Below are 12,493 nucleotides of genomic sequence, written 5' to 3'. Positions count from 1 at the left end.
CGGCAAAATTGACAGAGGCTTCACTTGACTTTGAAGAGGAAATTTCTTCTATATCGTGAGGTGGTAGGTCTGGTTGGACTGGTTCAGGGGCAGCAGGAGGAACCTCATCGATTTGTTGAGCGACTGGGTCGGGCAATTCCACGACCTGGTCAGGTTCAGGCAGTACCACATTTGCAATTGGTGCCTGGTCGGAATAGGTTTTAAGTATCAGAAAGTCTATAAAAGGGCAACATTGTAAAAGATATGGCGCTCACTTGTTGTGGTTCCGCAATTTGATCGGGGAGAGCAACGAGTTGGTCGGGCACCGCCGCGACCACATCAGACGCTGGAAGCGATGGGAGAGGAAGTTGCCTTCCCGTCGATTCTTCAGGTCGGTGTGCCTACAGTAAAAGGTTTGGAGTTAATGGTTAAAATAGACATTCTTCTTTTCTGAGGAATATCAGAAACAATTTTACCTCTGTTTGCCTGGGAGTTGGTTGTTCTGTGGTCGGGACCACAGTCGGCTGTTCGGTGGTCGGGACCACAGTCGGTGGTTTTGTGGTCGGGACCACAGTCAGCTGCTCTGTGGTTAGGGCCACAGTTGGTTGTTCTGTGGTCGGGGTGGCGGTCGATTGGGATGAAGTTAGATTGATGGGAGATTGTGCCACAGGTGGCTGATGCTCGGTCGATGGATCGTCGGTCGGTTGAGAGATAGACGAAGCAGTGGTCAGTGGCAATGAAGGACCTTCTGAAACAGAGGAATTGAAGTTAAAAGGTCCACAAGGAAAAATGAGATACTGAAAGGAACAAGACTTACCAAATTGTTGCCTCAAATATTTTGGCATCCCACTGGTGTCTACTGGCAGAGATGCAAAGTATTCTTCAATAGCCTGCCTATCAATAGCAGGGTTGGCCTTTTTCTTTTGCCCCTTCGCTCCAGACCCGCCTGCAACAGGTGCCTGCCTTTTTCTCCTTATGGCTGCTAAATGAGGAGAGCCAAGGGCCAAGGCTGGTGGTGGAGCAAGTTTCCCGACCAGTTGGTCGGTTGAAGGGGCAAGCAAAGACCAGGTCGCTGACCACCAGGCAGGAAAAGTTTCAGTCGTAGAGGGTTTCAGGCAGAAAGGTAAGTATGAATTGGAGGTAATATAGCTGGTGAGATGAGAAATATAGGTCAGGATAAGTTTGGGGATCACCAGTCCCTCTGGGCTTTGAAATATCAGGTGGGGACTGGCTAATGGTCCCGGTATGCCCTGACAACAGCCAAATTGCCTGGCCAAAAATTGGGGTTGATAATTGTAAGTATAAAATGACCTGCGGTTTTTCTTATCCGACCTCCTACTGGAAAAAAGAGATTGGGGTTTCATTGCAACGTCTCATGAAAAAGAGTAAGTCGGATGAGCGATAGGATCGGGACGAGTTAGAGGATGAGTTGGGTCAGGATAGAGGAAAAAAAGATCAGTCGAATACTGTATTAAAGTTGCATATACGTAAAAACGGGAATTGTTGCGATCTTCGGTTAAAATTTGGGCTATTACGGGATCGGATGATTTTAGACAAGAAGAATTAGGGGTTAATCTGGCTAGAGCATAACCAATAGATCTATAAGGATTGGGAGAAATAGGGAGGCGACCAAAAAATGCGGAAGGAAAGTACAGACAGAGCCACAGTTCTAGGAACCAGAATGGTCCCGAGGCTGCAGTGTCTGTCTTTTTAGTATCAGTTAAACGGGAACTCACTCTAGTTAAACCTTAAAAAAGGTTAGCTAAAAACAAGGTTCCCAATGAGAAAAAATGGCCGCAAGCCAGTTGGATGGCTAAGTCAACTTGAGTAGAAAGAACAAGTTTAGAGGAGGAGAGAATGATATACCTGTGACGAAAGAAGAAAGAAATTTAAACTTGAATACCCAAACTTCGAAGATACAAAAGGAATTAAAAGGGAGAAGACGTACCTGCAAAGCCAAAAGAGTAGGAAGGCTGTATGTTCCAGTTCGGAAACAGGGGTACCTTCCTTACCTTGATACTTGTTGACAAAATTTGTCCATCCCCTTTCTATTTCAGGAAGTTTAGCGAGGGCCCAACCTTGATGGTTGGGAGAAGGTTCTTGACCTCCGAAGGAGATCAGAATAGGATCCTCGCCTACAATCGGTAGATGCGCAATAACTACCACATCCATCAAGGTCGGTCCAATAGGACCTGAGGGGAGGAAGAAGGCACTCGCCTGAGAATGCCAAAAGGCTGCCATGGCAAGTAGGACTTTGTCATGCATATAGAGAGGTTGTGTTGAGAGAAGGATAGTTTTATCAACCCCCTGTTTGTTCCATTGGTCCTCGAAGTGGGGAAGAAGCCTTGCCTACCATTTGCGATAGGTATCTTTCGGATCAATGAGATGAGTCTTGATACTGTCTAGGAGACGTTTTGGCTTGAATGCGTCGTTGTTGACGACAATGGGAGAGACTTGAGCAATAATAGAGCTCATGCACTAAGCGTGTGCGGTGGTAGTACAGTAAGGGCGTATGGTGGGAGTGAGAACTTTTGAAGCCACAGAAGGCACCGAAGGGTCAGCCCCATCGAAAGGAAGTGCAGGAACATATTGGTTAGCCATTTGTGTGAAGGTGTAGGAGACAAAGAAGAAGGAAATATCAAAGGAAATGGTTAGATGAAGAAACAGGGGAGAATTTTCAGAAATTGGAATGCATGAATTTGGGAAGATGAGGGAAGGGTTTTACATAAACCCTTTTGATTTAACATAGAGCAGTGTAATGATCACATTCTGCAACCCCAAACGTCACGTCTTCCGCAGTTCAAGGAGTGACGTTTCGGTGTTTGGCTGGAGGAGGCAAGTTGTTGGCGGGAAATTCAACTTTACCCTGACAGTAAGTAACAGTGGGGTGACGGACCTATAAAAAACCGCCACGTGTGAAAATATCTTTTACCAAATTGATACTGCGGGTGATTTTTAAATATCAAAATGCGCTTGTAACCGCTACAAAAAAAAACTTTTTCTTCCTTTGAGCTATGCAACATTTCAGAAAAACAAATAATTTTGAAATTAAGTGATATGATGATAAGAAAAATATATATTTTATTTGTTTTTATTTAAATAATTGTTGAGCACAAAAAATGGTAAGTAGGTGTTAAGCACAAAAAATAATAATAATAGTAAGTGGCAGTAGGATTCTGGGTAGGGTCTGAATGAAAGCCAAAAGGTCTGGAGGTCGGGCAGAATAAAGGTCGGGCAAAGGAAGAAAGGTAAGATCTCAAGAATTGATCCAAATCCAGACTCAGGTACTACCAAGAGATGGTTGTCCGTGATCAGCAGTTCGGGCTGTATTCAGGTCGGGCGGAGTCTAAAAAAAAAAGGTGTACCCAAGTTGGGTAAACCGTAGATCGGATGAAAGGCGAAGTCGGGCAGACGCGGAGGTCTGTCAAGAGGAAGGTCGGGTAAGGAAGAGGTACGGACAGACGCGGAGGTTTTCGGTCAAAGACGGAGGGCGGCTGATGCGGAGGTCGGCCCAAGTGAGGTCGGGCGAAGAAGCAGGTCGGGCGAAGGACGAAGTCGGGCAAAAGTAATTTGGCAGTGGACAGGCAGGTCGGGTAAGAGGCAGGTCTGAGTTCTGTGACTGGTGGGAACGGTTGAAGGAAGTTGTAATACGTGTCAATAGAGGAGAAATTGGTGGTCGGTTGACAGCGGTTGCTGTAACCGACCAGACGGCGGTTCAAACCGTTTTCTCTGAAAGGCTATTTAAAGGATTCAAATCCGTCAGAAAAGGCATCTTCAATCAACTTCAACAAAGCAAAGTCAGATTTGGGGATCACCACTTTAAATTTCAGTCTTTTATTTTCCAGTTTATTTTCTGTACCATACAGTGTTTAGAGATTCCTAATCTCAGGCACTAATTAATCAAGTTTAAGGATATTTTCTATATCTTTGAATTTTACTTTATTTTTGTTGAAAAATTACATCAACAGTAGGGTTTTAGAGAATGGGCCTACCAAATTAGGTTAATATTTATTCAAAATTTTAGTGGGCTTTCGAGATTCCAAATATAGCTGCAATGACCTGGTCGGACAAGCTTAAGGTCGGACGATAAGGTCGGACCTGGTCGGGTCAATCTCAAAAGTCGGACGGATGATGAAGCTGGACCTGGTCTGGTCAATTTCAATGGTTGGACGTAATGAGGTCGGGTACTGAAGTCGGATCTGGTCAGGACCTAATAAGGTCGGACATTGAAGTCGGACCTGGTCGGGACAAATCCCAAAGGACGGGCGCTGAGGTCGTGTATAATCATGCCGAGTTCGATGGTCGGGCACAGTTAGGTCTGCTATGGAGATAAGGCAGTATAAGGTCGGGCGTAACAATGTCGGGTAGTGAAGTAGCTAATCTGCAGGTCGGGTGAGAAGGCAGTTCCTGATAGTGGAGGATAGTTTCAACTGGTGAACGGTTTTTGAAGGTCGGACGTGGTAGGACGGTTGTCACACGTGTCAATAGAAGAGAACTTTTGGGGTGGTTAACAGCGGTTATGGTAACCGACCAGACAGCGGTTCGAACCGCATCTTCAAGGGGTTATTTAAGGATTCCGTACTGTTCGAAAAAAAACATCTTCAATTGAAAAAAATTCAAGAGAATTACTTTTGGGGATCACCACTTTATTTTTCAGTCTTTTATTTTATTTTTGCTATTTTATTTTATATATTCTACAGTGTTTAGAGATCCCTAATCTCAGACACTCATCTATCAAATTCGAAGATATTTCTCTATTTTCGAATTTTACTTTTTATTGTTGAAAAAAAAATATCAACAATAATATAATGTGATACAAATTAAATATAACTAATTATTTTATATTTTAAAAATATTACTGAATGTTTGTAAAGAAAGAAAATTACAGAATGTTTGAGACTTGATGTACAAATTTTATTATAGATCAAAATGAATAAATATTAATTCAAAATAAAAATTATTATGGAAGCCCAACCCAAATATTGAAAACGAAGCCCAAATTGCAAAAGAAAGGTATTGGTTTCTAGATCCAATCAACTTGTCCATTGGGCCAGCCCGGCCAGTCCAAATCGGATCGACCCGTTTTAGTCCGGTCCAAAACTAGAACCAAATTAAAAAAAAAACGGTTTTCAATAGGCCTCTTCTAAGCTTAACACTTCACAATGAGCATGGGCCCAGACTGGGCCCGTCTAAGCCCAGACTAGTATATATATCTATAAGGCCCATTCTTTAATTTTGCCCCGGGTCTTATATTCGCTAGTTTGTTGGTGATTTGAAATGAAATGTTAATTTGAATTTTTGTTTAAATAGTATTTTAAGGTGATATTTTGTAAATAAAATATATTTTTATTAAAAATTGTTAATAGTATTGATTTAAATTTTAAAATTAAAAAATAACAAACATAACAATTTTTTGTATAATGATGTGAAAGGTACGTAAAAATTTGTGTTTTTTATTTTTTTAATATTTTATAATAAAATAGTTATTTAGTGTAATATATAAAAAGATTAAATAATAAAAGATTATGTATATATTTATAGATATAAGTAAAGCAAACCCAATGTAAAAGCTAAAAGAGTAAAGAGAAAATAGGATGTATAGAATAGCATTTAGGGTTTGTTTGAATTGTATTTGAGTTTGATTTTTTTAAAAAAAACATAGTATTTCGATTTATTATTTTATAAAAAAATAATATATTTTTATTGGAAAATATAACAATTGTATAATAAAAAATAAAATCGAGTAAAAAAAACAATACAAACCCTCAAATTAAAGTGCAAAGCAGTTGTGTTCTTATTTATTTTTTTTTTCAAAAAAAATAAAATTATTATATTGGGGAAATGAGCATTGAGTTATTTGGCATCAAAATAATTGCATGGTTGAAGTAGAATTGTAGGCATGTTGATGTTGCAATGCTTTCAAGTCAATCAACAAACACAATACAATACATTGCTTTAATTGTGCATCCACGACCAAGAAAATGATGGACAACCCACTATATATTTATACTTTGCCTTTTCGTCCATTACAGTCCTATGACTTTGGGAGTTCGATTTTTTCTTTCTTTTCTCTTTTAACAATTTTTTTTATAATACAGTTGTTGCTGCGTTTTTCAACAATAAAAAGTAAAATTCGAAAATAGAGAAATATTCCCGAATTTGATAGATGAATGTCTAAAATTAGAAACTTCTAAACACCGTAGAATGAAATAAGAATAAAATAAAGACTGGAAAGTAAAGTGGTGATCCCCAAAAGCGATTTCCTTGAATTTGATGTCGATTGAAGATGCCCTCTCTATACCGTACAGGATCTTTAAATAACCCCTCGAAGGTACGGTTCGAACAGCTATCCGGTCGGTTACCATAACCGCTGTTAACTTCCCCAAAAAATTCTCTTCTATCGACACGTATGAGAACCGTCCTATCACGTCCGACTTTAAAACCGCTCACCAATTCGAAACTACCCCCCACTACCAGAAAACCGCATTTTACCCGACCTATAGGATAACTACTTTTAATACCTAACATTTGAACTTGGTCCGACTTCAATATCTAACCTTCTTATGCCCGACCCTTGGAATTTGTCCCGACTAGGTCCGACTTCTCTATCCGAACTATTTGGTCCCGACCAGGTCCAATCTTATCACCTGTCCGACTTTCTTAAATCTGACCCTCAGACTTTGTCTTGACTAGGTCCGATTTTGATGTCCGAACTATTTGGTCCCGACCAGGTCCAATCTCCTCATTCATCCGACCTTGGGGATTTACCCGACTAGGTTTGATCAGACTCAAGACCCATCCGACCCGGTTACTGCAATCATAGTTGGACTTTCAAAAAGCCCAATGGACGTTTCGAATGACTTAATCTTGGCAGGCCCATTTCCTAAAACCCTATCCATTATTTTGCGCTCAACAAGTTGCCCCCTCCCGCCGAAATGTCACTCCTTAAACTACGGAAGACGTGACGTTTTAGGGTTACAGTGTGATCATCACACGGCGCCGCGTCAAATCAAAAGGGTTTATATTAAACCCCAACTTCATCTTCCCAAACTTACACATTCACAATTCTAAAACCCTTTCTGCTCTCGTATAGCTCTCTCCTTCAATTTTTTCTTCTATCTTTTCTCATCCTCGCGTAAATGGCTAACCAATACGTTCTTGCACTCCCTTTCGACGGAACTGAACCCTCAATACCCCTTGTATCTTCCAAAGTTCTTACCGCTACAATCCGCCCTTACTGCACTACTACTGCGTATGCTGAGCGTATGAGCTCAATCATTGTTCAAGTTTCTCCTATTATCGTCAACAATGAAGCGTTCAAAGCGGAACGCCTTCTGGATAGCATCAAGACTCACTTGACCGATCCAAAAGATGCTTACCAGAAATGGTACGCGAGGCTCCTTCCTCATTTTGAAAACCAATGGAAAACCCAAGGAATCGATAAAGCTATCCTCCTTTCGACGCAACCCCTCTACCTCCACGACAAAGTTCTGATGGCCATGGCGGCTTTTTGGTATTCGCAAACAGGTGCCTTTTTCCTCCCTTCAGGTCCAATGGGTCCAACCCTAATGGATGTTGCAGTGATCGCGCATTTGCCGATCACAGGAGATGACCCTGTTCTGGTTTCTCTCGGAAATCAAGAACTTCCCCCCAACCATCAAGGTTGGGCCCTGGCCAAACTGCCCGAAAGAGAAAGAGGATGGACATACTTTGTCAATAAGTATCAGGGTAAGGAGGATACCCCTGTTTCCGAGTTGGAACACACTGCTTTTCTCCTCTTTTGGCTCTGCAGGTATATCTTCTTCTTTTTTTTTTATTTCTTTTGTATGCACAAAGTTTGAATGTTGAGCTTACATTCCTTTCTTCTTATCTTTCACAGATATATCATTCTTTCCCCTTCTAAACTTGTCCTTTCAACTCATATTGACCTAGCCATTTATTTGGCATGTGGTCATTTTTCTTCTTTAGGTACCTTATTTCTAGCCAACCTCTTTGAAGGTTTAACCCGAGTAAGTTCCCGTCTTACAGATACTAAAAAGGAGGACACTGCAGCCTCGGGACCATTTTGGTTCCTCGAACTGTGGTTCCGTCTATACTTCCCCTCTGTATTTTTTGGTCGCCTCCCAATTTCTCCTAATCCTTACAGGTCTATTGGCTATGCCTTAGCCAGATTGACCCCGAACTCTTCTTGTCTAAAATCCTCTGATTCTATAATAACCCAAATTTTGACCGAAGATCGGAACAATTCCCGTTTTTTTGTATATACAACCTTAATGTAATATTCGACCGATCTTTTCTTCCTTTATCCTGACCCATCCTATCCTTTAACTCGTCCAGATCCTATCCCTCACCCGACCTACATTTTTTCTTGGGACGCCGCAATGAAGCCCCGATCTCTTTTTTCTAGTAGGAGGTCGGATAAGAAGAATCGTAGATCATTTTTTACTTACAATTACCAACCTCAATTTTTGTCGAGGCAATTTGGTTGCTGCCAGGGCATACCAGGACCATTAGCCAGCCCTCACCTCATATTTCAAAGCCCCGAGGGTTTGGTAATTCCCGAACTCATCTCGACCTATATTTCTCAACTTACCAGCTACATCACCTCGAATTCATTTCTCCCTTTTTGCCCAAAACCTTCGACAACCGAAAATTTTCCCACCTGGTGGTCGGCCACCTGGTCTTTACTTGCCCCTTCGACTGACCAACTGGTCGGGAGGCTTGCTCCACCCCCAGCTCTGGCTCTTGGCTCCCCCCGACTGGCAGTCAGAGGAAGGAAAAGGCAAGCACCTGTGGCAGGTGGGTCGGGAGCAAAAAGACAAAACACAAAGGCCACTCATGCTATCGATAGGCAGGCCATCGAGGAATCTTTGGCTTCTCTGCCAATAGATACCAGTGGGATGCCAAAGTATCTAAGGCAACAATTTGGTAAGTTTTGTTCCTTTCCCTATGTTATTTTCATACGGCCCCTTTTTAACTCCAATATGTCTACTTCAGAAGATCCTTCAATGCTCCCGACCACTGGCCCGACCACGTCTCAACCGACCGATCAACAATCACCCGAGGCACAACTTCCCATTAATTTATCTTCGTCCCAATCAACTGCCGTCCCGGCCATAGAACAACCATCTGTGGTCCGGACCACAGAACAACTAGCCATAGTCCCGATCACCACACAACCGACTCCCAGACAATCAGAGGTAAAAGATAGTTTCCGACATTCCTTAGACCAACAAAATATTAATTTTAAACAATAACTTCAAACCTTTTATTGTAGGCACACCGACCAGGCGAATCGATGGGCAGGCTACCTCCTCCCCCAGCGTCGGACATGGTTGTGGTGATGCCCGACCAACCTGTTGTCCTCCCCGACCAAGTTGCAGAACCTCAACAAGTAAGCGCTAAATTTTCTTTCAACATCATCCTTTTGATAAAAACTCTTGATACCTAAAACCTATTTGGTCCAGGCACCTATTGAAGATGTGGTATTACCCGACCTCGACCAGGTTGTGGCTTTACCCGACCCGCTTGTTCAGCAAGATGAGGTTCCTCTTGCCGGTCCCGAACCAGTCCAACCCGAACCAGTCCAACCACCCCATGATGTAGAGGAAATTTCCTCCTCAAAATCGGGTGAAGCTTCCGTTAATTTTGCCCCGCTGGATCCGGTTGATACCCTTTCTCATCCATTTTTGGGATTTTATTTTTCGCCCATCCAACGGTGCTGAAAACTTTTGTCTTCTATTCAGGCTATGGATTTAGCAGCCGCCCAACAACTTCAACCAGGGGATGAATCAGTTGCTGGTCCGATCACCCGACCAGTCAACCCCTCAATTTTCCAACTTATGGCCCCTTCTGAGGCTACAGCTGCCCTGAATCAAGTAACCTTCCGACCTTATCTCTCAAAAATTTTGCCATGTCTTTTAGCTTGCTAATCTTATTCTGGTTCAGGCTGCTCAGGAGATGAACATTTTGACCCGAATAGACCTCCCGACTCCCGTTAGAACCATTGTGGAACGATGCGCCAATTTGGATTTTGCTGACTTAGAACTGGCTGACCTTTCGGCGCTAGTCCAAGTCGCAATAACCCTATTGGTTCAACCTGCCCTGGAGTCGGGAGCTTCACGAGTTCTCGATCGGATGATGGCCAGGATCACTGAACTTCAAGCTGAACTTCCTCTGATCCGACCCCCATTATCCGAAGCGACCTCCTCCCGTCCGGCAGCAGATCCTAATAATATTGAAGCAGATTTGAAGAAGGCCGACCAAGATCTCAACGTGGCTAGGGCCCGACTGGACGAGCTCCGGCAGGAGAGACATACATTAGCTACTGAAATCGCCCAAAAGACTGAAGAACTACGACGACTTCAAGAACGATTGGAAGCTATAAATGATAGCATACAGGAGGGAAGTCGTCTGGTTGAAACACATTGCCTTAACCAAGCCAGTCTTTGCGAACACTTCAGGCAGCTATTCAAACGAGACTCGTCCAGAGACACCAAGAAGCGTACCAACGTCGTCGGGCCATTAAGTCAGAACTCAAATGGACCGATCTAAAAGCTGCTTTACGGGCGCTTCTCTCCATGTAATTCAAATATATTGTACATTGATTTGGTTTTAACCTGTATTAATTCCTATTTTTAGAAAACAGATCCTATCTTTCCTGTGTTTTTACTGAGTCTAATCAAGCAAACACAGATCCGTATTTATTGCCTATTACTAAATCACCTAACTTAGAAACCAGAATACTTATATAAACTCCGTACCTCCAAATCCAAAACATCACCATTACTTTTCATGCAATATGGTTTCTCCTCGCCTCCGTGTTCCTCTCTCAAACTGGGAAGGTGCTCTCCAACCATTCTTAGTAGGAAAGCACCCCACAGGCCACCACGCTGAAGATATGATACAGGTTCTGAAACAGCTGGATTTCAAATTCAGATTCTCCGGCAGAGGTAGGAGAACCATTCATCATACCATCCGACTGATGGAGCATATATCTACCAGCTACGAACCTTATACCGACATACTCACACGTATATCGGACCTCGACCATCATCTAGACATGATAAACCATCATGTAACCGCCATTCTCCCAGACCTTAGTTGGAACAATGATTTTCAACCACAAAGATCAACGCTCTCCAGACTGAGTGTCCTCGCTGAATGAGAGATTCATTCTTTGTAGGACATGAAGTCCCGAACTGAGCAAAATCTTCAAGACATGCAAGACAAATGGGATCGCTACCGCTTGGATTTGGATGATCTCCTGGATGAAGAACCTGAAATGGTCTCGACCTCAGCAGTCTGGGATGACACCATTAATCTTTCCGATGATTAGAGAACCCTTTTTACCAATGGGTTCGAACCCTTTAAAGGGTCCTATGATTTTTTCTTTTTTTAAATAATCAATGACTAAGTTCCGAAAAGGCAGGGTAATACCTTTTTAGATACTTAGCATTGATATTCTCATGTACCATTTTTCCCTCTTGATTTATGATAATAAAGGCTCCATTTCCAATTACCTTATGAATGATGAAAGGACCTTCCTAGTTGGGAGACCACTTTCCCAATTGATCTACTTTCTTATAGGTCGGCAAAATTGTCTTCCAGACCAGATCGCCTTCTGCAAAGAGCTTTGGGACCACCATTTTTCCGTAATATTTTGCCCTAATCTCACTCTGCTTAATTACTTAGTCCAATGCGTTCAATCGATCTGTATCTAACTCTTCCAATTGTTGCCACATCTTTTGTAAATACATCTCATCAACATAGGCTGTTGTACTGGTCACCCTGGGTGAAGGCACGACAAATTCTGCAGGTAATACTACATCTTGCCCGAATGTTAATTGGTACGGGGAGAATCCAGTAGAAGTACTTCTACTGTTTCGATGAGCCCACAATGCTTGAGAGAGCAGAATATGCCATTTCCTTGGATTCTCCTCCACCATTTTCCGGATAATGCCAATAATAATTTTATTTGCTGCTTCGGCCAATCCATTCGCCTGTGGATAATACGGTGAAGAATGGTGTAATTTGACATTGTATTCGGCCAAAAACTCAATAAACTTTTCCCCAGTAAACATCAACCCTTGATCGGTTGTGAGAGTGTGAGGAATTCCAAATCGATAGATGATATGATTGAGTACAAATTCGATCACTTCTTTCTGCGTCGCATTCTTCAAGGGAACTGCTTCTACCCATTTGGTGAAATAATCAGTCGCCACCAGAATAAAAGAATGTTGTTTCGACGAGGTCGGATGAATCTTTCCAATTACATCCAATGCCCAAGCTTTGAATGGCCAAGGTTTAACCATTGTCTGCAAATCCACTGTTGGCAAATAGTGTAAAGGACCATGCTTCTGGCACTCTTGACATCCCTTGGCAAATCTGATACAATCATAAAAAATCTTCGGCCAATAGAATCGCATACGATGAATGGCCCATCGCATATTTAAACCTGCCCGATGCGCACCACACATTCCTCCATGGACCTCCTCCATTATTTTAATAGTTT

General features: G+C 42.4%; 2 protein-coding genes across 5 annotated transcripts in view; one reads left to right on the top strand and one right to left on the bottom strand.

Moving 5' to 3' along the window:
* LOC127257654 (uncharacterized) overlaps positions 1–12,493 on the bottom strand; it is a 113,709-nt gene that overhangs the window by 37,253 nt on the left and 63,963 nt on the right. The gene's annotated exons all lie outside the window — the stretch shown is intronic.
* Positions 7,104–11,424, top strand: LOC127257656 (uncharacterized). 3 transcript variants are annotated; one of them, XM_051284119.1, is made up of 6 exons: positions 7,104–8,907; positions 8,980–9,179; positions 9,257–9,373; positions 9,447–9,644; positions 9,726–9,857; positions 9,928–11,424. In XM_051284119.1, the coding sequence occupies exons 1-6, from the start codon at positions 8,361–8,363 to the stop codon at positions 10,531–10,533; spliced, it is 1,800 nt and encodes a 599-aa protein (XP_051140076.1). In that variant the 5' UTR covers positions 7,104–8,360; the 3' UTR covers positions 10,534–11,424. The 3 variants fall into 3 exon arrangements, with proteins under 3 accessions (XP_051140076.1, XP_051140075.1, XP_051140074.1); XM_051284118.1 differs by having other exon boundaries at positions 8,977–9,179; XM_051284117.1 differs by having other exon boundaries at positions 7,104–9,179.

The sequence above is a fragment of the Andrographis paniculata genome, unplaced genomic scaffold (assembly GCF_009805555.1).
Source record: "Andrographis paniculata isolate CXL003 unplaced genomic scaffold, ASM980555v1 Contig58END, whole genome shotgun sequence".
Taxonomy (NCBI): Eukaryota; Viridiplantae; Streptophyta; class Magnoliopsida; order Lamiales; family Acanthaceae; genus Andrographis; species Andrographis paniculata.
The sequence above is the reverse complement of the archived record's forward strand: the minus strand, read 5'-3'. Positions and strand labels throughout refer to the sequence as shown.

Excerpts from the sequence above, each read along its gene's own strand:
- LOC127257656 (XM_051284117.1), top strand. The coding sequence starts at position 8,361 with ATGAAGCCCCGATCTCTTTTTTCTAGTAGGAGGTCGGATAAGAAGAAT. Across the intron at positions 9,180-9,256 it reads CGACTCCCAGACAATCAGAG|GCACACCGACCAGGCGAATC; the intron begins GTAAAAGATAGT and ends CTTTTATTGTAG. Across the intron at positions 9,374-9,446 it reads AAGTTGCAGAACCTCAACAA|GCACCTATTGAAGATGTGGT; the intron begins GTAAGCGCTAAA and ends TATTTGGTCCAG.